General features: G+C 52.7%; 1 protein-coding gene and 1 long non-coding RNA gene across 2 annotated transcripts in view; both read left to right on the forward strand.

The window, feature by feature from the left end:
• LOC123501069 (serine/arginine repetitive matrix protein 2-like) overlaps positions 1–12,945 on the forward strand; it is a 44,784-nt gene extending 31,839 nt beyond the window's left edge. Inside the window, 13 exon segments of the mRNA XM_045249652.1 lie at positions 662–3,890; positions 4,662–4,860; positions 4,863–5,029; positions 5,700–6,515; positions 6,518–7,065; positions 7,068–9,200; positions 9,296–9,421; positions 9,529–9,581; positions 9,583–9,680; positions 11,636–11,724; positions 11,727–11,919; positions 12,141–12,273; positions 12,755–12,945. Of these exon segments, the coding sequence (XP_045105587.1) occupies positions 662–3,890; positions 4,662–4,860; positions 4,863–5,029; positions 5,700–6,515; positions 6,518–7,065; positions 7,068–9,200; positions 9,296–9,421; positions 9,529–9,581; positions 9,583–9,680; positions 11,636–11,724; positions 11,727–11,919; positions 12,141–12,273; positions 12,755–12,791 (7,821 nt within the window). The 3' untranslated portion in view covers positions 12,792–12,945.
• A 5,381-nt stretch (positions 12,946–18,326) lies between these two features.
• The window catches only part of LOC123501083, a 46,138-nt gene continuing 41,964 nt past the window's right edge, over positions 18,327–22,500 (forward strand). Inside the window, exon 1 of the long non-coding RNA XR_006673553.1 lies at positions 18,327–18,853. This is a non-coding gene — a long non-coding RNA (uncharacterized LOC123501083). The remainder of the gene's footprint in view (positions 18,854–22,500) is intronic.

Below are 22,500 nucleotides of genomic sequence, written 5' to 3' on the forward strand. Positions count from 1 at the left end.
TCATGTCAGAGAGAGAGAGAGAGAGAGAGAGAGAGAGAGAGAGAGAGAGAGAAAGCACAGGAAAGAGAGAGAGAGAGAGAAGGGGGTGAGAGGGAGCAGAAAGATAATTGAGGAGAGGGAAGTGGCAGGAACCACCTTTAAGTGACCTTGAGAGAGAGAGAGAGAGAGAGAGAGAGAGAGAGAGAATCTTGCTTTATGGAGAAAATTTTCTTCTCTATATAACCTCTCTCTCTCTCTCTCTCTCTCTCTCTCTCTCTCTCTCTCTCTCTCTCTCTCTCTCTCTCTCATATGGTTTCTCTTCCTTCCCTCCAGCTTCAACTTTCTCTCCATCTCTTATTCACTCTCTATTTCTCCGCAGTACTGAATCTTCTTCCATCCTCCTCCTCCTCCTCCTCCTCCTCCTCCTCCTCCTCCTCCTCCTCCTCCTCCTCCTCTTTTTCCTCCTCCTCCTCCTCTTCTTCTTTCTCCTCTTTCTCCTCATGCTGCTGCTAACAAAGGACGGGCAGCGGAAGTCCCTCGCCCGGGGCTGGAGGGGGCGGAGGGTGGGTGGTGGGGGGACACAGGTGGGTAAAAGGGGAGTTTAGCTAATGGTCACGTGCTCTGCCACACATACACACACACACACACACACACACACACACTAACATTCCCGCTCCCTCAGGTGGCGTTGACGCGGCTGGATCACTCCCCGCAGAAGGGCAAAGGGTGTGTGGGACGCAGTGGTGCGCTCAGCCACCGCCGCCCGCCGTCCCGGGGATCCCGGCGCTCCTCGGCAGACAGCCTCCACCTCCTGCAGGACCAGCATGCCCTTAACGACAACGACGATGACGACCCCGACCTCCAGCCTGCGCCGCGTGTGGTAAACATCGAGGTGAAGCTCGAGGCGCCCCAAAGGGAGCAACCCGCGCGTCCCAGGACATTTGAGGGTAGGGAGCGAGAGTGCGGCGTCTCGCAAGACGCCCCGCGCCAACACGACAAGCGGCAGGAGCTACGGCGCCGCCTGCTGGAGGGATGCTCCCGCAGGACGCCCAGTGGTGGCTCTAACCCGCACTTGAGCAGCGCCACCTGTGAGGCTGAAGAGACCTTCAGAAGGATCAAGCAGGAGGTGGCGCGCTTGGCCGCCAAGAGGAGGTCCTCCACTGACCTCAGCGACTCCAGACCGCCCAGCGAGCTTCTGTGGAGCTGTGACGACTCCCTGGGCTCCGTGGGAGACTCTGCCAGCGTGGTGGTGGGGCGCGGCTGCGGAGAGGAGCAGCGGTCTTCCTCAGAGGCTGACGTGGTGATCAGTGACAGGGAGAGTGTGGCAGACTCTGGCCTGGTGAGCCGTCGAACCGTCATCACCATCAGCTCCAAGAGGAGCAAGTCTGCCAGCAGTCTCGCCAGCTCCCAAGACGCGGCGCCGCTGTGGCTGCGGGATCAGCAGACACGGCGCTCACTGCGGGGATGTCAGCCCCTGGAGGAGGGTATCAGTGTTTCCATCGTGAGCCGCGACGCCACGTCGCGCATGTACGTTCGCCAAAGTGACGCCGAAGACAGGCCGTCACGTGCCAGTGCCTTCAACGTGCGGCGCACCATCGAGAAACGGCAGATCCAGCAGGAACGACGTGAGCGGCGCGCGCTGCGGGAGAGGATCAGGGAGCAGCTCAGGAGTCTGTCTGAGGGACGCCCTCGCAGGGACTCTTCAGGGTCACAAGGATCCTCGCTGCTGCTGAGCGAGTCCTCGGCGCGCTCCAAGTCTATGAGCTCTCTGGACCAGGACCACGAGGACGAGCGCAGTGAGTCGGCGCTGGTCAAGGTGCAATCCAGCCCCACGCTAGAGCGCGAGAAGCAGGCAGTGCTCACCTACCTGTACGGCGCATCCAACCTAGCGGAGGAAGAGCGCCTCTCCCCTGCCCCACCCCCCAGGGCCTGTTCAGAGCGGCGAGAAGCCCCAGAAGGAGAGTGTAGTGACCCCTGGCAGTGGTCCCGCTCCTGGGACTCACTCCGGCCTGGCCGCGAGGAGCTGCCCCACAGAGCCTCTGCCACTCAGTCTGCTGACTCCGTGAAGTCTTTCGAATCCAGCAGCCGCGGGGCTCGCCACGTCCCTGACGCCGAGCGGCACACCGCGACACACGCCGCGCGGATCATCCATCATCCCCATCCCCAGGAGTCACACTGTGAACTGTCGAGTAATTGCGAACCGAACAAACCCTCGGTGGACCCCAGTGAACGGCGGGAACCTCCTCAGGGCAGAGAAGACCCGCCCCCCGGCCCCCAGCCTGTGCCTCCCCCGCGGAGGAGCAAACTGAGCCTGTCTACAGGCCACATCAAGCTGGCGGAGGAGGAGCAGCCTCACTGGGTGCGGCTGGCCAAGGAGCGGCGCAGCCTGCGGGCGGCCCGCCAAGTGGAGCAGCTGTCAGACCGCGCTTCCACTGCTAGCAGGGAGCCGGAGTGGGTGGCGCGCGCCCGTAAGAAACTAGAGTCTCTGAACGTGACGCTCACCGCTACCACGGACGTCAGTTGCGCCAGCTCCTGCGTCACTGAGTCATCGTCGGCGTGGAGTCGTGGCGGACTGGACGCCCTTGACGACTTGCGGGAGGAGGCGTCACGTATCGGGCAGGATCTGGCAGAGGAAGCGGCGGCGCGCGTCACTAAGGAACTCAGCGTAACCCGTGACTCTTCCAGGATGCTTGAGGCACCAACAGACCCCACCCCCAGGGAAGCGTCCCTGGAGAGACCTAAAGTGTCTTTCGATGCCAGTGCCACCGAGGCCTCCGATGGGGACTCCACCACGTGCCGCAAGCTGCGCAGCCGCCGCCCTCAGAGAGAGGAGGTGCGCTTCGGTGACCTGAAGCACGACTGGGGAGGCGCGCAGACCAAGGCCTCCAAGACCGTCAATGGTAAGCAGAAAGAGATGCGCTTTGGCGAGATTCAGGTGGAGGTGGAGGCCAGGGAGCCCCGTTGCGCCGCCCTTAGGCCCCACGCTGCCAGCCAGGCCACTCACGAGCCAGATGCTGAAGACAGGCGGCCTGTGATGCGCTTCGGCGACACGCCGCTTAACCTATTCCCTACCGCGGCTCCCCGTGGTCCCCAGAGCTCCTCCAAGTTCGAGTCTGTGGCGGGCCCAGACCCCACCAAGATGACCGCCGAGCAGCTCAACCAGAACGTGGAGGAATACGACTTCCCCATCCCCACGGGCCGCGAGGACGCCTCTGAGCTACTGCGCTTCCTGGAAGAGAGCCTCAAGAAGGCCGAGGAGGTGCCTGAGGTGGTGTGCACTGAGGACTCGCGGCCCAGGCCCAAGAGCATCCTGAAGCGACGGTCTGTGGAGAGTGTGGTGCAGGAGCTGCGGCGTGAGGCCTCGGGCGAGGGCCACCCTAAGGTACTGCACCACCGGAAGACTGCTTCGTTTGACTGGGACTGTGTAGGTAAGGGAGGCGATCCCCTGGCCACTGTCCCTGCTGCCCCAGCTACTGCCCCAGCCCCAGCCCCCGCCCCCACCACCGCCACTACCACCTTCACCACCACATTCACCACCACCCTGGCTGCCCCAGCCACACCCTCCCCCACCCTCCACACTGTCCCCACCACTAACGGACACTTCTTTAACGTGAAGCTGCGCCACGTGCCCGGCGCCAGGGAGCAGCAGCAGCAACAACAACAACAGCATCACTCATCCACTAACAACGACCCACGACGCTTCCCCTTGGAACACTCGCCACACAGACGACCCTCCACACAGGAACACAGCGCCCCCCTCCCGGGTCTGGTGAGGGCGAGGGAGAGGAAGAGCGTGGACGAGCACGGCCTGAGAGAGTCGGAGGCGGAGGCGGAGCGACCCGGCGTGAGGGAGCTGCTGCCGCCACCAGCCTGGGCCACCTGCAGGGCTGGCAGGGGCCTCACCTCCTCAGGTGTGTGTGTGTGTGTGTGTGTGTGTGTGTGTGTGTGTGTGTGTGTGTGAGAGAGAGAGAGAGAGAGACAGAGTGTGTGTGTGTGTGTGTGTGTGTGTGTGTGTGTGTGTGTGTGTGTGTGTGTGTGTGTGTGTGTGTGTGTTTGTGTGCGTGTGTGTGTACGTGTCCTCTGTAAATACATACATGTATATGATAAGAGTGTGTGTGTGTGTGTTGTACTGTACATACAGTAGGCATGGTGCAGTAACCTGTGTGAGAAGTGCATGGTGTGTGCATGGTGCGTGCGTGGCGCGGCGTAGCGTGTGAGGAGGCGTGACATGACCACCGGCTAACACACACGCGGTGAGCGGCGCGGCGGTGGTGGTGGTGATAGTGGTGGTGGTGGCGCACACTAACTCCCTCCTCTGTCTTGCAGCCCTGGTCCGCCCCTCCCTCCTAACACGCCTCACTAACCGCCCCAGCCCCGCCTGGCTTCACTAGCACGCCGCACGCCGCCCGCCGCCCGCTGCCGCCAACCCTCGCCCTGGAGGAGCCGCGGCGCCACACTAACCAGCACGCCACTAACCTGCCGCTCACACCGGTACGCCGCCCCTTGCCGTACCTGTGGTGTAGCGGCCCACTAACCCGGCGCGGCGCGGCGCGGGCGTGCCTGCACTGCGGGAGGGGCGTGTGTGAGGGCGCACGTGTGGACGAGTGAGGAGCGAGCGAGCACGTGAGGGAGTGGTGAGATGTGGTGAGATGAGGTGTCATCCTTGTTGGCCTTGTTTGCAGGGGCGACCCCCGGGCCCCTGCCAGCCGTGCAGGGGCAGCTCAGCATCCCCCAGGACACTCCGCCGCCCTCGCCAACGTCTCTCTCACGCCCGCGCCCCAGCCACCGCGCCTCCACTTCCCCGGGGCAGGAGCTTCCATCCACTGGTCTCCCTGACCGTGCTACCCTTGGTCCTGACTCCGAGGTGACCCCCGCCTCAGGCCTCCTACCACCCCCCCTCACCCTACCGGTGGAGCAGTCCAAGGGTCGGCGGGGGACGAGGGAGAGGCGCTAACACCCACACACAAGTCCACACAATCCACACACTGTGCTTACAGCGCCGCTTTCCACCCACACCCCCAGACCGCCCCGCCCGTCCCGCTCGCCGCAGGTAAGGTGGTGGTGGCCAGGGCGAGGCTACCCGCTGCATGCCGCGAGGCCACCCCTCACTTCTCACCCCTCACCCCTTACCCCCACACTTCAACAACCATCTTCACCCCCAACTCTCACCCGCACCGCCCCAAGCTCCGTGACGCTCAGACTTGCTGTGGGGAGTAGGTCACCCCACCACTACCTCACATCCCAACCCCACCCCATCCCCACCACACCACCATCTCCCTCCCTTCCCTCAACTGCACTTTCCCCATCTTCCCCTTAGGATGCACGGATCCTCCTCCGCTCCCCTCCCCGTGCACTGGCAGACTGTAACCTGACTCTGTCTGTGTGTGTGTGTGTGTGTGTGTGTGTGTGTGTGTGTGTGTGTGTGTGTGGGTATGCATATGTATGTATGAGTATTTGTGCATTTTTTTTTTTTTTACGGTAAGGCCTATAGCGCCTGTAGGCATGTGTGTGTGTGTGTGTGTGTGTGTGTGTGTGTGTGTGTGTGTGTGTGTGTGTGTGTGTGTGTGTGTGTGTGCATGGGTATGCATATGTATGTATGAGTATTTGTGCATTTTTTTTTTTTTTTTTTTACGGTAAGGCCTATAGCGTCTGTAGGCATGTGTGTGTGTGTGTGTGTGTGTGTGTGTGTGTGTGTGCTAATGACTATGTTCTCTCCACAGAGGAAGCCCACAGCCCCATCCTTGCCGCCTCGCCTGAGCACAGCCCCACCCCCGCCCCTCCCTCCAAAGCCACCAGGGTACTGCAGGAGCATGTCCTTTCCTCCCACGAGCAGCGAGGCACCGCCCCGCCTCCCGTCGCCTCTGGCATCCAGGTGTTCAGCTCCCAGGGTGAGGCAGCACTCTGCAGCCCCGCGGACCAGTGTTCACGGGAGCCCCGGGAAGACCCCGTGACCCGCCCACCCCGCAAGAAAGAGGAGGAGGAGGACCACCACAGGACAAGGCGCGGCGTCCCCAATACTGCCACCTCCTCCACCATCTCTCCTGGAGACCGACGGACACGGGAGGCGCCCCATGGTGTTGCAGGTGATGCGCGGAGTTCCACCAGGCACACCGCCGACCCCCTGCCAGGGCGAGTTTCGCGGGGCGGTGGCGAGGAGGGTTCCCGTGGCCATGCGTCACCCGTCAAGCCGTCCCGCGGGCGGCCGCCCGGAGAGAGCCCCGTGCCGCGTCTTGTGCAGGTAGAGGTGGTGGACGAGGAGGTGCGCCGGGCGGCGCCCAGGAAGCGAGAAGAAAGGCGTGGTGGCAGCGGCCTGCTAGAGTGGGAGGCGCGGCAACGGCAGCGCCTGGAGGAGGAGGAGCGGAACCGCCTGAATATCGGGCTGTCACTACGCCCCGTGTCGTGCCGCATCAAGGAACTTGTCAAAATGCACGGCGCCTTCATGTCACGCTTCACGCGGGACAAGAAGACAGACATCAACGGCACTGTGGACGGTGCTGACGATATTTTCTTCCAGAAGATCCCGCAGGACCCCTCCACCAAGACACCCCCGCTGCCCAGGGATCCACGCCCACCATGCGCTCTCCCTTCATGGTGAAGAAGGTGCAGACTCCTGCCCAGGACACTGAGCCACTCCGACCCACCCGTAGGGACCACCCTAGGCGCCGTTCACCCGCCCGCAGGCCGAGCCCTGCCACGCAGAGAACCGCCTCTTCCGCGCGAGTCACTAGCCCTGCCACACGCAAGACCAGCCCCGCGCCACATAGGAAGAGCTCCGCCCAACGGGGCACAAGCCCATCCACTCGGAGGACAAGTCCTGGTCCACGCAGGAGAAGTCCTGCCCCACGGGGCACCAGCCCCGCCACACGCAGAAGCCCCTCCCGACGGGGAAGAAGTCCATCCACACGCAGAAGTCCTGCCCCACGTGGCACCAGCCCCGCCACACGCAGGACCAGCCCCAGCCCGCGCAGGGCGCCTCCTCCACCATCAGATCCACCTCCTCCTCACGCAGATCTCCTTCGGCACTTAGGGGTTCCGCTGAAGGTCGCCGGGTTGCGGCAACCCACAGAGCACTCATGGAGAGCAGTGGTCAGCCCTTCCCCAGCAGGGAGGCTACAGACTCCCTTCCCCGCAGAACACGCTCGTCACTCTCACCTGCTGCGCGGCGCCACCAGGTCGCCTCGCCAGACCGGAGGAGTTCAGGCTGCAGGGGTAAGGAGGGCATGCCCCGAGCCTCACAGATCGTGGCGGAGGTGCGACGCGTTGTGCAATCCTCGCTGCAGCCACAGGACTTCCAGAGCTCCCTCGCCTCCAGCAGCAAGTCAGCAGCCTCCACCTCACCCAGCGCTACCGCGTCCCGCCCCGAGGTGCAGGACCCAGCAAGACAGTCCCGAAGCCTGCATTCCCCGAGCCCAGAGCGGGGCAGCGTGAAGGATCCCAAGGCTCGCCAGGAGTGGCTCACCAAGATGCTCACTGCACTCACTCAGGAGGGAACCCCGCCGCGCCCCACCTCTCCTTCTGCCTCTGTCTCTCCCACTGATGTGTCCCCGAGCCCAACCTCCCCCACCCACACTTCTCGCAGTACCATCCCCCTCACCCCTGCCTCTTCCACTCACGCCGCTCCCAGCCAGGACTCCCCCAGCCGACACCACACAGACTCAACACACAGCTTGGCCAGAGCACCGCACGCCACCAACGCCCACACTGTGCCAGACCACTCCCTGGGAGCACCAGCAACAGCAGGTGCCCTGGAAGGAGCGACGCCCGTGCCTCCTGCCAGGAAGTCAGCGTTATCATCCCTGAGAACCCCTTCAGTCCCCGCCAACTCCATCAGCCACGCCACCGCCTCCCCAGTCTTCTCGCCCCTAAAGACTGTGTCTTCTAGCCTCACAGTGACGCTCACTCCCACCACCTCGCCGTTATCCCCTCACACCAAAAACTTCGCTTGCACGCCCTCGACCGCATCCTCACCCGCCGCACCAGGCGAGGACAGCCTCAGGACGCCGGTGAAGAGGTCGCCATCACAGGAAAGTCTGGAGCATAGCCGCCGCGGTCCCGTCAGCCTGTCGTCCATCCTCAGCGATTCCTCCAGGTCCTCCTCCCGCTGCTCGTCGCCTCACGCCTCGCCGCGCCCCTCACCGGAACGCATCCTGAAACGAGACTCCTTTGACCTCGTGGGCAGGCTGGGCGTCATCCAGGAAGGTGGCAGCCAGGTGGAGTGGCGCGCCCGGGTATCACAGGGGGACCAGAAGGAAAATATTGCCCCTCTCCCAAAGGATGAGAGTGGAGAGGACACTACCACGAGCCTCTCCGCGCCCTTCAGGTCCTCCTTCAGGCTTCGGGAGAGGAGTGAGGAGCGTAGAAAGGGCGGCAGGAAGTGGAGCGAGGATTACAGCGCCCGTGACTCAGCCCTCAGCTGGCGCCCCGCCCTCACTGCCCCGGCCATCACCCTGCGCGCCCTGGCGGACGCAGCCCCTAGGAAGCCCGCTGATGCCACCTGGCCACCTGCCCGGACCGAGGCGCCTGCTAAGGCCCACACTGCAGTACAGTCCCCTGCCCTGACCAGATACTGCCGTGGCAGGGCATCCCTGCGTTCCCAAGTCCTGGGCGGTGAGTGTGATGAGAAAAAGCCCTTACTGTCCCCAGAACCTGACAGCGGCCTGGGCACTTCCGTGCAACGCCCTGTCTCCCTCAGCGCCATCCTGTCTCGTGTCGAAGCAGTGGTGGGCCCACCCAGCCAGGACTCACCCACCTACAAGTTCTCTTCCAAACTCTCGCTTTCTGAGGAAGTGGCGCCCGTGAACAGCAGACACCTGCAAAAGGAGGACACGCCACTCATCCCCAAGGAGGTTGATAATTCCACGACCGCCCCGCCTCCCGCCATCACTGAGAGGGAGACACCCGCCATCCCCTCCAAGCCTAAGCCCCGCATGAAGCAAACGTTGCCCGCCAAGACACCCGCTGGTCCGCGGCGGTCAAAAGAGGGCTCCCCAGCGCCCAGCACCGCACCGCGCCCTGCCTCCTCCGCCGCCAGGAACAAAGTGGTTCGCCGCAACTCTAGTCTGAAGAAAAACCGCCCCGAGGACTCACGGGGCTCGATCAAAGCCAGGAAGGAACGAAAAAATTCTGAGGAGGATGCCCACGAGACTGTGGTGGAGGCCGCCGGTGGCACCACCCACACCCGCACCACCGTGAAGCGATCCCGCCTGCCCGCTGCCGAAAAGGTGAGTGCCTCGCCTGCCCTCACTACTCCTGCTCCCTTGGCACTGTCCCACTCCTCTCCTAGCCCGTATCTCACACTCCTTCTCTCCCTCCCCAGGCCCGCCCTGTGTCTCGCTCTGGCAGTGGTCGCGTGAAGCGGGAACGCAGCTTTCGAAGCAGCGCCTCGCGGGCCCTGGAGGATTGGGCCGCATCCACCTCCGTCAAGGGACATCTTGTTAAGAAGGTGAGACAGCGCCCTCCACTGTCTCTCGCCAGACGCGTTCACACACACACACACACACACACACACACACACACACACACAACTGAACCCACCGCCCACTGTTACAGGAAGGGCAGCGGTTCAGCCACGAGACGGAGGAGGAGGAACGAGGCGGGCGCCGTGGCCCGCAGTGTGGCTCGGCGCGTTGTACGACGCGGCTCACGCACGTTGTCTGGCGGCGGCGAGCTGCTCACTGAGACCAAAGAGACATCCTCTTCAGGTAGTGGTGGTTGTAGTGGCGACTGTGGTGGTAATAGTAATGATTGTAGTAATACAACCTCTACCTTGGATGATTCTTGGCTTGTTCCTTCTTCTCCTACTTTTGACTATTTCATGCCATCAATTAAAATTCTTCGTAATGATGTTTTCCATGCCCTCGCTGGCCTAAACCCTCGGAAGGCTTATGGACCTGATGGGGTTCCTCCTATCGTATTAAAAAAACTGCTTCCCTGCTTGCACCTTGCCTGGCCAAACTCCTCAAACTCTGTCTATTGACTTCTACCTTTCCTTCCTGCTGGAAGTTCGCCTACATTCAGCCTGTTCCTGAAATGGGTGACCGTTCTAGTCCCTTAAACTACCGTCCTATAGCTTTAATCTCTTGCTTGTCTTAAGTTTTTGGATCTATCCTCAATAGGAAGATTCTCAAACATCTGTCACTTCACAATCTTCTATCTGATCGCCAGTATGGCTTCCGTCAAGGTCGCTGTACTGGTGATCTTCTGGCGTTCCTTACTGAGTCTTGGTCAACCTCCTTTAGAGATTTCAGTGAAATTATTGCTGTCGCGTTAGACATATCAAAAGCTTTTGATAGAGTCTGGCACAAAGCTTTGATTTCAAAACTGCCCTCCTACGGCTTCTATCCTTCTCTCTGCAATTTAATCTCAAGTTTCCTCTCGGACCGTTCTATTGCTGTTGTGGTAAACGGCCACTGTTCTTCTAAATTTATCGACAGTGGTGTTCCTCAGGGTTCTGTCCTGTCACCCACTCCTCCTATTACTCATTAATGATCTTAACCAAACTCCTTGCCCTATCCACTCCTACGCTGATGATGACACCCTACACTTTTCCACTTCTTTTCAGAAACGACCAACCAGGTCACGCAGGGACGCCACAGAACGCCTGACTTCTGATCATTCTAAAATTTCTGCTTGGGGCAAAGAAAATCTAGTAGTTTTCAATGCCTCAAAAACTCAATTCCTCCATCTATCAACTCGACACAGACTTCCAGACAACTATCCCCTCTTCTTCAATGACACTCAACTGTCTCCCTCTTCCACACTAAATATCCTCTGCCTATCCTTTACTCATAATCTAAACTGGAAACTTCACATCTCATCTCTTGCTAAAAAAGCTTCTATGAAGTTAAACGTTTTGCGGCGTCTCCGCCAGTTTTTCTCGCTTCCCAAACTGCTAACTCTATACAAGGGTCCGTCCTTTTATGGAGTATTCTTCGCATGTTTGGGGGTTTCACTCATACAGCTTTAAAGGATGGAATCAAAAGCTTTTCGTCTCATGAAATCCTCTAATCTAATTGACTGTCTTTAGTCTCTTTCTCACCACCGGAATGTTGCATCTCTTGCTATCTTTTATCGTTATTCTCATGCTAACTGCTCTACTGATCTTGCTAACTGCATGCCTCCCCTCCTCCTGCGGCCTCGCTGCACAAGGCTTTCTTCTTCTCACCCCTATTCTGTCCAACTCTCTAACGCAAAAGTTAACCTGTACTTTCAGTCCTTCATACCTTTCTCTGGAATTCCCTGTCTGTATCTGTATTTCCAACTTCTTATGACTTGACTTTATTCAAGGGGTAGGTTTCAAGACATTTGTCCCTATCCTCTGTCTCATTCTATCGACTCTTTAAGGAGGCTGGCAACTGAGTGGGCCTTTTTTCTTTATACTTTTGTTGCCTTTGGCCAGACCTCCTCTGTTACATAAAAAAAACCGTAGGTATTGCCGCTATTGTTAATGCAAGCGGAAGAGGAGGAGGAGGAATTAATGTAACAGCAGAAGTAGTAGTAGAGGCAGTAATATGGTAGTAGCAACATCAGCAGCAGCATCAGTAACAGTAGCACTAGAATTAGTAACAGTAAAATCAGCAACAGTAAAAACAATAGCATCAGCAACAACAGTATTCCCAGCATGCACCACACCTCTAACCCTGCCACCGCTGCCCAGGGGTCGCCAAGGACGGCCAGCAGCAGGCACCTACCACGCAGGAGCACGCCAGGAAAACGAGCTACACAGCGCGGAAGAAAACGATGCCAAGGAAAATGGAGAAGTTGAAGGAGGGACTGTGGTGGAGGCGACGCAGGGTGGCAGGGAAGTGTCACGCAAAATGAAGACTTCCACAGACGGCGAACGATACTTCACCCACTCCATCACGGACAAGCACGGCGCTAAGACATTCACCACGGAGGGCGTCAACAACAAGACCACCAGCTCCGTGGAGGTCATCGGAGGTGAGAGAGAGAGAGAGAGAGAGAGAGAGAATGTGTTTGTGTAAGTTAGGTGTTAGAAATGAATCGAAATGAATGAGTTTTGGGTATAAGTTCATAGCCAGCATATATATTCTTTTCCTGCTTTATTTATTTGCTTATTATTTCATCTATTTTCTCTCGCCCTTGTCTTCTGTCTCCCTCCCTCTCACCGCAACCCTTCTCACGCCTCTCCCTCTTTCCAGCCAAGGACTTCGATGCTCGTCGCGCTGTTAAGGGGACCACTGGAGAGCGAGTGGTGGTGGAAAGGACAAAAGACCCCCTGGGAAGACCCTCCACTGTGGTCAAGAAGATCACCTCGCAGTCTAGGCTTGTCATGTAGGTATCCTTGAGCTCTAAAGGATCTCTGTGGGTATCCTAAGATCTTATTTTGGAATCCTGTGAGTGTTTTAGGTTGTAAGAGCTTTTGTGGTTATCCTAAAATCGTGTTGTAGATATCCTTTGGTTCTGAGGATTCTTGCAGGTACATATAAGTCCTAAAAATGTACTAGAATTCTTTGAGTGTTCTACAATTTTTGAAAGATTCCTAGTGATTTAAAGTGTTATCAATGTCTTTGAGGAAGTCCTTCAATCATCCAAGATTCCTATACTTATCTTTATGTCCTTCCTGATGTCTTTTAGGATCTTTACGGTTTGGGAGGCACTACAAATGTCCTTGAGTCCTAAGAATCCTTATGGGGTATCCTCTGGTGTTGTAGGAACATTATATGCCATTTCGAAGTCCGAGTAGGTCTGCAATGAGATATCCTTCAGAACTGCAGGATCTAAATGTTTGTCTTACTGGAGTCCTTCATTCCAGAACAAAGACGAAGAGAAAGACTCCTGTAGTGGTGTAGCTGGAAGGCATCCCTGCCTGGACACTACTTGGTGCTGGAAAATCACAGTTGGTTCGTCCTTGAAGATGTGTCTGGAAACTGGACCGCAATGGAGGCAAGGAAGGGCATGAGAGTCTGGTGGAGTGTGGAGGTGCCCCTGGAAACAAAACCGGTCTGAAAGCAAGGAAGGAAATAATGGAAACTTTTATGGCAAGTCTGTCCATCTCTCTCTTGCCTGGACCGGAAGCTTGAAGTGAAAGTCTGAAAGTCTCCCTAGAATGTCCCCTCTGTCCTGGAACATCAGTTGAACTGGAAGATAAAAAAAAAAAAATTCTAGAAAACCACCTTTCAAAATTTCTCAACCTGGAATGAAGAAACTGGAAACTGGAATCTGCCTTCTCATCTGTTTTCTTCTCTTATTCCTCCTCCTCCTCCTCCTCCTCCTCCTCCTCCCATTCCTGGAAATTCAGATCAGAAGACAGGAAGCCTTTACTAAAAATATCTTATCATCCCCGAGCTTCCACATGTCCTCTTCCTCCTCCTCCTTCGCCTCCTCTTCCTCACAATTTGGGCCACTGTTTGTTCCTTTGTGTTCTGTTACGCTCTTTTGTGCCCCCAAGATGGACAGACACCCTAGACAGCAAATTCTTCCTATGAATCTGGAAATAGATACCTGGAAACACAAATGCATGCACTCAATCAACTGAACAGGAAGTGAAGGGGATAGAAACTTCAAACTGTGAGGTGTGTGTTCGTATAGTGTGTGGTGGCGTGTGGCTGCATGTGCGTGAGGCTGGAAACTGGAGGTACACTGGACCAGGACCTGGATGTGTTTTGTGGTGCATATAAAAAGAAAAACAGAAAGATAGACTAAAGGGATGCAGTGCTGGAAGGTGCTGGAAAATAAATACAAACTCGTGACATGCTAACTGGCTGGCTGGTTCTGGATGCTCCTCGCTATTTAAAACAACAACAACAATGAATTAACAAAATTACTAATTCTCGACTCGATTCATTTTTGTCTCAGTTTCATTATTCTTTTTTTTATTTTCTATTATTTTTTTTCATTTTTTTAGTTCAATTTCTCAACTGAACTGTGATATAATGTTGATGCTCATTTGTTTATGCCCCATCCTGCTCTGCCCTGTCCTTATCCTATATTATCCTATCATCCTTATCCTCATTCTCTATATATCAGCCTTAGCCAATATCCTATTTTTCTCATGTATCCTTTTCTAATCCTAATCCTCACCTTTCACTTTTTATAACTATCTGTCTTTGATCGATTCATTTCCCTTGCATTTATCTTTTTTTTTTTAACTAATTTACCTTTATTCTATCCTATCCTACTTTAATCCTAAGCTCACTCTTTCGTCCTTACGATAGAACCTCTTCCCTTTACTCTCTCCTCCTCTTACCACTCTCACAATCCTTCACTCACCCTTCACTCTTACATCAACACCCTCTCTTCCTCATCCTCCATTATTCACTCATCCTTCACTTTTACACCAAAACACCAAATTATCTTACCTTAGTCTTTTTTTTTTTTTTTTTTTCATTTATACCATGTGGGCTTTTTCATGGGAATTTCTGGGCTAAAGGGGATACTTTTTGGGGTACCTCCTATCTTAAAGCCCACCCGCTAGAAAACCATTGCCCCGAGTGAGGAAGCCCAACCTACACTCGGACCGTGGACAGGATTTGAACCCGTGCGCTTGGAGACCCCTCAGACCCCAAAGCACGCATGGTTCCACTGTACCACCCTTCATCCTTACATCAAAACACCTTCCTTATCCTCCTTCATTCCTTCACCCTCCACCCTTATATCAAAACACCCTACTTTTCCTTAATCCCTTATCCTTCACCCTTACACCAAAACCCCTTTATTCCTTATCCTCTATCCCTTATCCCTTTCTCCCACTCTCCCCTTTTCCGTCCCTACTAAGATAAGATTGACACGCATTTGAAAGTAGCATTTACACAACGTTTTCTTTGCATTTAAGACAATACTCACCTCTGCTCAGTAAGCTAACCTGGACTGGCGCCTAATTACTTTGCAAACAGGTAAGCGTCATCCTTTTGTAATTAATGTGATATTGTTCATTTTGCTCTGACACTTCTCTTTATTATTATTATTATTATTATTATTATTATTATTATTATTATTATTATTATTATTAACCATTGATCTCTCCAGGGATGCTTGGATGATCCTCTCGCTGCCACCAAATGTGTACTTTTTTTTGTTTGAGTCCCGTGATCTCGTTTTCTTTGATTCTTTGAGGGTTTTTGTGGAGTACTGGTGTGGTTTGCTTTAATCCCATAGAGTAATGCTGGTGTTTCGTCACGGTCATCCATTTTCTTTAACACTGAGGATGGACTAGTATATATATTTCATCCCAGTCCGTTTTCTTTAACACTGTAATGGTGGACTAGTGTATTTTTTATGCTAGTCATCCATTTTCTTATACTGTAAGGGTGGACTAGTGTATCTCGTTTATCCCAGTCCGTTTTCTTTAACACTGTGAGGGTGGACTAGTTTGTTTTTTTATCACCCATTTTCTGTAACACTATCGGGGGTGGACTAGCGTATTTTCAGCAGTGACACGTTTTCGCTACCACCAGACCACATCCACTTACCCGTTTTCTTTTTTCGAGGTCACGTGTAGCGCAGAGAGTTTTCATTCCAAGCACCCCATGTTCTATTGATTCCTACACTGCAAGGATCCTTTTGAGAGGCGAACAGCTCAACTGACTATCTTCGCTTCGGGACGTCCTGCAGCTAACGAAGGACTCACTGTAGGATGCAAAGGATGATGGGTAGGATGTGGATGTCCTCTGCTCCTTCCTGAGTGTTCCTAGTGTTGTCCTTAGCGCGCTCTAATCTGTAGTGTAGTTAGTGTGTGCGTGTGTACGTGTTTGTGTGCGTGTGTGTGTGTGTGGTGTGTGTATAATTATCTTTTTTTTTTTTTTTCCTTTGTCTACTTTTTTAATTGATAAATGATACAAATAAAAACTTCTTTAATTTATTCTGTTGTGTTTTTCTTTTTCTTTTTCTCTTTTTTTGTTTGTGTATTTGTGTGTTTTGGTTGATAATCTTTTTCTTTGTTCCATTTTTATTGTTTTATTTTCCTTCTTTCTGTCTCTAATCTTTTCATTTATTGATATTTTTTTTTCTTTTCATTTGACTTAATATGTGATTTGTTTCTTTGAGGTCTGTGTGTGTGTGTGTGTGTGTGTGTGTGTTTTCCTCACTATGATATGTCTCTCTCTCTCTCTCTCTCTCTCTCTCTCTCTCTCTCTCTCTCTCTCTCTCCAAAAACCCACAAGCAACACAACACGAAATATAATCACCCACAAAACAACAATACAACTAAAGAAATAGATAACCAATAAACTAAAAAAAAATACATAAAAAAATAAATAAATACATCACAGTTACCCACACAAAAGTAGAGAAAGGGAATAGAAAACGGAGGCAAAATAAGAATCGAGAAGTACCACCTTGCAAGACACCAGAGGAATTAAAACTCTTCCTACACTCTCACTGTACACACCACGCCCTCACTGCTGCCCCCTGACCAAGCAACGAGGACTGCTGAGGGCGGGAAGAGCGAGGGAAAGGCTGAGGTAAGGCAGGGAGAGGACAAGAGAGGAGGAAAAGGAAGTCAGTGTCCATTTGTTTACATTGTAGGGAGTGTGACAGTGTTGGCATTATTACTACTACTGCTACTGCTACTGCTGTTACTGCTACTGCTACTGCTACTGCTACTGCCTACTCACTACACTATTACACCACTACCACCACCACCACCACCATACCACCACTACCACCACCACCACCACCACCACACCACCACCACCACCACTACCACCACCACTACCACCACCACCACCACCACCACCACCACCACCACCACCACCACCACCACCACCACCACCACCAACCACCACCACCACCACCACCACCACCACCACCACCACCACCACCACCACCACCACCACCACCACCACCACCACCACCACCACCACCACCACCACCACCACCACCACCACCACCACCACTGCCACCACCACCACCACCACCACCACCACCACCACCACCACCACCACCACCACCACCACCACCACCACCACCACCACCACCACCACCACCACCACCACCACCACCACCACCTGCACCACCACCACCACCACCACCACCACCACCACCACCACCACCACCACCACCTGCACCACCACCACCACCACCACCCACCACCACCACCACCACCACCACCACCACCACCACCACCACCACCACCACCACCACCACCACCACCACCACCACCACCTGCTGCCACCACCACCACCACCACCACCACCACCACCACCACCACCACCACTGCCACCGCCTGCCACCACCACCACCACCACCACCACCACCACCACCAACCACCACCACCACTGCTGCCACCACCAACCAACAACCACCACCACCACCACTACCACCACCACCACCAACTGCTGAACAATCAATGCCACCACCACCACCACCACCCACCACCACCACCACCACCACCACCACTGCTGCCACCTGCCACCACCACCACCACTGATACCAATGACACCACCACTACCACCACCACTACCACCACCACCACCACCACTGCCACACACCACCACCACCACTACCACTACTACCACCACTACTACTACTAGCACTACTACTACTACTACTACTACTACTACTACTACTCATAACAGTGTCTAATGGATATTCAAGAAGTTTTCAAGGTTGTTTTCATTATCCCAGTAAAAGTTTAACAGGCTGAGTGGGAAATGTCTGTTATAGTTTGAAGTGTGTTTTGGATGTTACTAATTGTTGTGTGACCATGACCAGCTTTTCTTAAACGTCTGCATTCATTAACACCATTTAAGCTGGTTTAAGTGGTGTGAACTCCTTGGAGACACCCCGGCCTCCTTATCACGTACTTGTCGCTGCGTCCCATCCCGCCATAGTAAGAAGCGCTAATGTTACTCAAGATTCACATGCTATCGAGTTATGTTGCATTATAAGCACGGTGATGTACCAATAGACTGTACTTCTGTGATAAAACATTGGCCCTCACTGTATGAAGAGATGGAGGTGTATATTGCTGTTGTTATTGTTATTGTTGTTGTTGTTGTTGTTGTTGTTGTTGTAACCCTTACACCGCTGGATTCTTTTTCATAGCATGTAAACATAAGTGGTGTTTTTATTTTTGCTGATAGAAATTTTACTCTCTCTCTCTCTCTCTCTCTCTCTCTCTCTCTCTCTCTCTCTCTCTCTCTCTCTCTCTCTCTCGACACACACACACACACACACACACACACACACACACACACACACACACACACCCCGCATAGTGTAGTGGTTAGCACGCTCGACTCACAATCTAGAGGGCCAGGTTCGAGTCCCCGGAGCGACGAGGCAAATGGGCTTGGGTGTTAATGTGTGGGGTGTGTTCACTTAGCAGTAAATAGGTACGGGGTGTAACTGGAGGGGTTGTGGCCTCGCTGTCCCGGTGTGTGTTGTGTGATGTGGTCTCAGTCCTATCCGAAGATCGGTCTATGAGCTCGGAGCTCGCTCCGTAATGGGGAAGACTGGCTGGCTGACCATCAGGCGACCGAGGTGAATTATACACACACACACATCCGCATGTATTTTGGCTGAGAGTGACTAGATGAAATGAAGAACAAAAGATAATAACATCGCGTCCAGCCTGTGTCACCACACCCTGACAGTTTCAATGCGACTGATTACAATAGCGGGCGACGCCCATTATTGTAATCAGTCGCCAACATAAGCAACGCCCACTGGGCGTTGCTTATGCTGGCTGTGCCCGGTAGTTGCCAGTTTGTCGGCAGATGAAGCAATTCAGTGAACGACTCAACACGCCTATAGATGTGTTGGGCAGTGTAAGGGTTAAGTCGTTAAGGTGTTTGTCTATAAGCGCGGGCACCTTTAAGTTATGGTTCGTTTACCTTTACCACATTGAAAGAGCTGTGGAAATCCATCACTTCTCAAGGTTTACAGCATTGCCACACGAGAACTGCAATATGTAAGTATTAGCTTAATCATAAAATACTGGTTTAGTTTTTTTTTTTTTTTCATCAAACACGTTATCTCCTCTACCTGGCCTCTATCAAGCTGTGGCTAGCAAACGTTACCTCGTAGGTGCAAAAAGAAAAAAACATCTTAATTTAAGTGTGTATAACACATGTTTGAGAATGAGGAATATTGAGCTGGATCGCCGAATAGAAACAAAATAAGCAAATTTGTGAGACGGGCGCAGTGGAAGGTAGGCTGAGAGGTGGCTGGCGAGTAGATCATTAGTTGCTGGTAAACTCTTATTATGAAGACAGGAAATCTGGCTAAGGGCAACAAAAGCGATTAAACAAAAAGGCCCACTGAGATGCCAGTCTCAAGCAGGTCCGAGAGTGTCAGCCAAAAGAAGGAGATAAAGGTCTCGAAACCTCCCTCTTTAATGAGTTCAGGTCACAGAAAGATGGAAACAGAAGCAGGCAGGGAGTTCCAGAGTGTGCCAGAGGAAGGGATGAAGGATTGAGAATACTGGTTAGATTAACTACTGCACTAGAGAGATGGACAGAATAGTGGTGAAAGACTGAGAATACTGATTAGCTCTTACATTAGTGAGGTGGACAGAATAGTGGTGAAAGATTGAGAGTACTGGTTAACTCTTGCACTAGGGAGATTGACAATAGTGGTGGAAGATTGAGAGTACTGATTAACTCTTACATCATAGAAGTGGACAGAATAAGACAAGTGTATAGAAACCTCCCTCTTCAATGAGTTCAGGTCACAGGAAGATGGAAACACAGAAGCAGGCAGGGAGTTCCAGAGTGTGCCAGAGGAAAGGATGAAAGATTGAGAGTCCTGGTGAACCCTTGCATTAGGTAGTTGCATCTCACCAGTATCAACATGAGCCTACCATACTACTAATCTAGAGACCTTTCCTGCTGTTATAAGATTGTTTTACCTCCGATACTACAGTCACATTTCAATAGGAGAACTAAAGGGGAGGTGACACTTACCCTCCCCATCCCTTCCCCTCGCCCTTCAATCTATTACCTCTGCTCTTCCGTGTCTGGGAGGGAATGAAACTACAATAAGTAATAGTAATGGATGAAAAGGACTCCAGAACATCACCATTCACTTTCTCCAGATAGGTTTTGATCCTCTTGTTAGCGAATCTCATAACCACAACCTCAAAACATTGTAGACTTAATAAGACTTAATGCTATAATTCAAAGCTAACTAACTCCTCCTCCTCGTCCTCCTAGTTCGTCCTCCTCTTTCTCCTCCTCCTCCTCCTCCTCCTCCTCCTCCTCCTCCTCCTCCTCCTCCTCCTCTTAGTTTTTTTTTTATTTAAACAAAACTTAGTACAAAGGACCATGTACCCAAGTTCTCCTCCTCCTCCTCCTCCTCCTCCTCCTCCTCCTCCTCCTCTTCTTCTTCTTCTTCTTCCTCTTCTTCCTCTTCCTCATGCTGCAGCTGTTACCGTATTGCCTTCTTCCTCACTCTTATTCTCCTCTTAACCTTCATTCTCTCTCTCTCTCTCTCTCTCTCTCTCTCTCTCTCTCTCTCTCTCTCTCTCTCTCTCTTAGTGTGTGTGTGTGTGTGTGTGTGTGTGTGTGTGTGTGTGTGTGTGTGTGTGTGTGTGTGTGTGTGTGTGTGTGTGTGTGTGTGTGTGTGTGTGTGTGTGTGTGTGTGTGTGTGTGTGTGTGTGTGTGATCAGGAGAAGGAATAGATGAAGGAAAGCAGTGTCTCTCTCTCTCTCTCTCTCTCTCTCTCTCTCTCTCTCTCTCTCTCTCTCTCTCTCTCTCTCTCTCTCTCTCTCTCTCTCTCAGTGGTTTATTTTTTCATTTATTACTCTTTACATCAGAGAGAGAGAGAGAGAGAGAGAGAGAGAGAGAGAGAGAACAATCAACTTGCAATGAATCTTAAACCACATGTTGAGGGCATTTAACTCTCCCCTCACTCTCTCCCCTCTCTTCCCCTCTCCCTCTCTCTCTCACTCTCTCTCTCTCTCTCTCTCTCTCTCTCTCAGTGGTTTATTTTTCATTTATTACTCTTTACATCCAATCAACTTGCAATGAATCTTAAACCACATGTTGAGGGCATTTAACTCTCTCTCACTCTCTCCCCTTCATTCCTCTCTCAGTGTATCCAAATCATCACACCTCACATAACTCTTCCCCTCCTCCTCCTCCTCCTCCTCCTCCTCCTCCTCCTCCTCCTCCTCTCCCCTCGTCTTTTCCCCTCTTTATCCTTTTATCATTTATTTATTCCTTTTTTTCTTTCTTTCTCCTTCTCTTCCCCTCTTAATTTTCCCTTTCCCATATTTTCCTCCTCGTTTTCCCCTCATTTCCCCTCGTTTCCCCTCTTCTTCCTTCTATCCTCTATTCTTTTTTTTTTATATAATTCTCATCTTGTTCGTCTTTCTCCTTCTCTTACTCTCTTCATTTCCCCTCTCCCGTTTTCTTTTCCCCTCTTTTTCCCATTTTTTTTCATTATTTCTTCCCCATCTCATCTATTTTTGTTGTCTCCCCTCTTTTTTCCTCTTTCTTCTCTTCCCCTTTTCCTCTTCTTTCTCAATTTCCCCTCTTTATCACTTTACCCTCTTTATCTTCCACTTTCCCTCCATTTCTTTATCATATTTCCCCTCTTTCTATTTAGTCTTCTCTTTTTTTCCTCTTTTTTCCCCTCATCTCCCCTCCTTCAACCGTTCTACCCTCTTTTCTCCTCTCCTTTCCCCTCTTCCCTTTTCTTTCTTATCTCCCTCCTCCTCCTCCTCCTCCTCCTCCTCCTCCTCCTCTGACAAGGGGAAAAAGAGGGGAATGCCTAATTAACGAATCTCTCTCTCAATCCTTTAAATGCTGGCAAATGATTCTCTCTCTCTCTCTCTCTCTCTCTCTCTCTCTCTCTCTCTCTCTCCCTCTTTTCAATGGAGAGAGAGAGAGAGAGAGAGAGAGAGAGAGAGAGAGAGAGAGAGAGTAAATTGTCCATTCTCTCTTTCTAAACATAAATAAATAAACAAATAAAAAAAAACAAGCAAACTTAAAGAAAAAAAAAGAAACACACACAAAATGAGAGAGAGAGAGAGAGAGAGAGAGAGAGAGAGAGAGAGAGTGGGGGCAGTTTCTTAGCCAGCTCAGGGGAAATAAATCAGTGGCTCCCGTTTTCTATGTTATCTGTCGGTCACGTGATGTCACACTGAACAAAAGGACGCCTCTCTCTTATCAGATGAAGAGGAGGAGGAGGAGGAGGAGGAGGAGGAGGAGGAGGAGGAGGAGGAAGAAGAACAATAAGAGAAGGTAAGGTAAGGGAAAGGAGGAGGAGGAGGAAGAACAAGAAGATGAGATTAGAGAAAGGAAAGAAGGAGGAGGGGAAGAAGAAGGAGGAGGAGGAGGAGGAGGAGGAGGAGGAGGAGGAGGAGGAGGAGGCGGTAGTGATGGTAGCAAAGAATGAAGAAAAGGAACAAGAACAAGAAGAAGGAAGGAAAGAAGGAAGAGGAGGAGGAGGAGGAAGAGGAGGAGGAAGAGGAGGAGGGCAAGAGAGAAGATGCTATTTAAGGAAGAAGAGAAACAAGAGAAAGGAAAGAAGGAGGAGGAGGAGGAGGAGGAAGAACAAGAACAAGAACTACAGAAGGAAAAGGAAGAGGAAGAGGAAGAGGAAGGGAGGAGA

The sequence above is a fragment of the Portunus trituberculatus genome, chromosome 8 (assembly GCF_017591435.1).
Source record: "Portunus trituberculatus isolate SZX2019 chromosome 8, ASM1759143v1, whole genome shotgun sequence".
Taxonomy (NCBI): Eukaryota; Metazoa; Arthropoda; class Malacostraca; order Decapoda; family Portunidae; genus Portunus; species Portunus trituberculatus.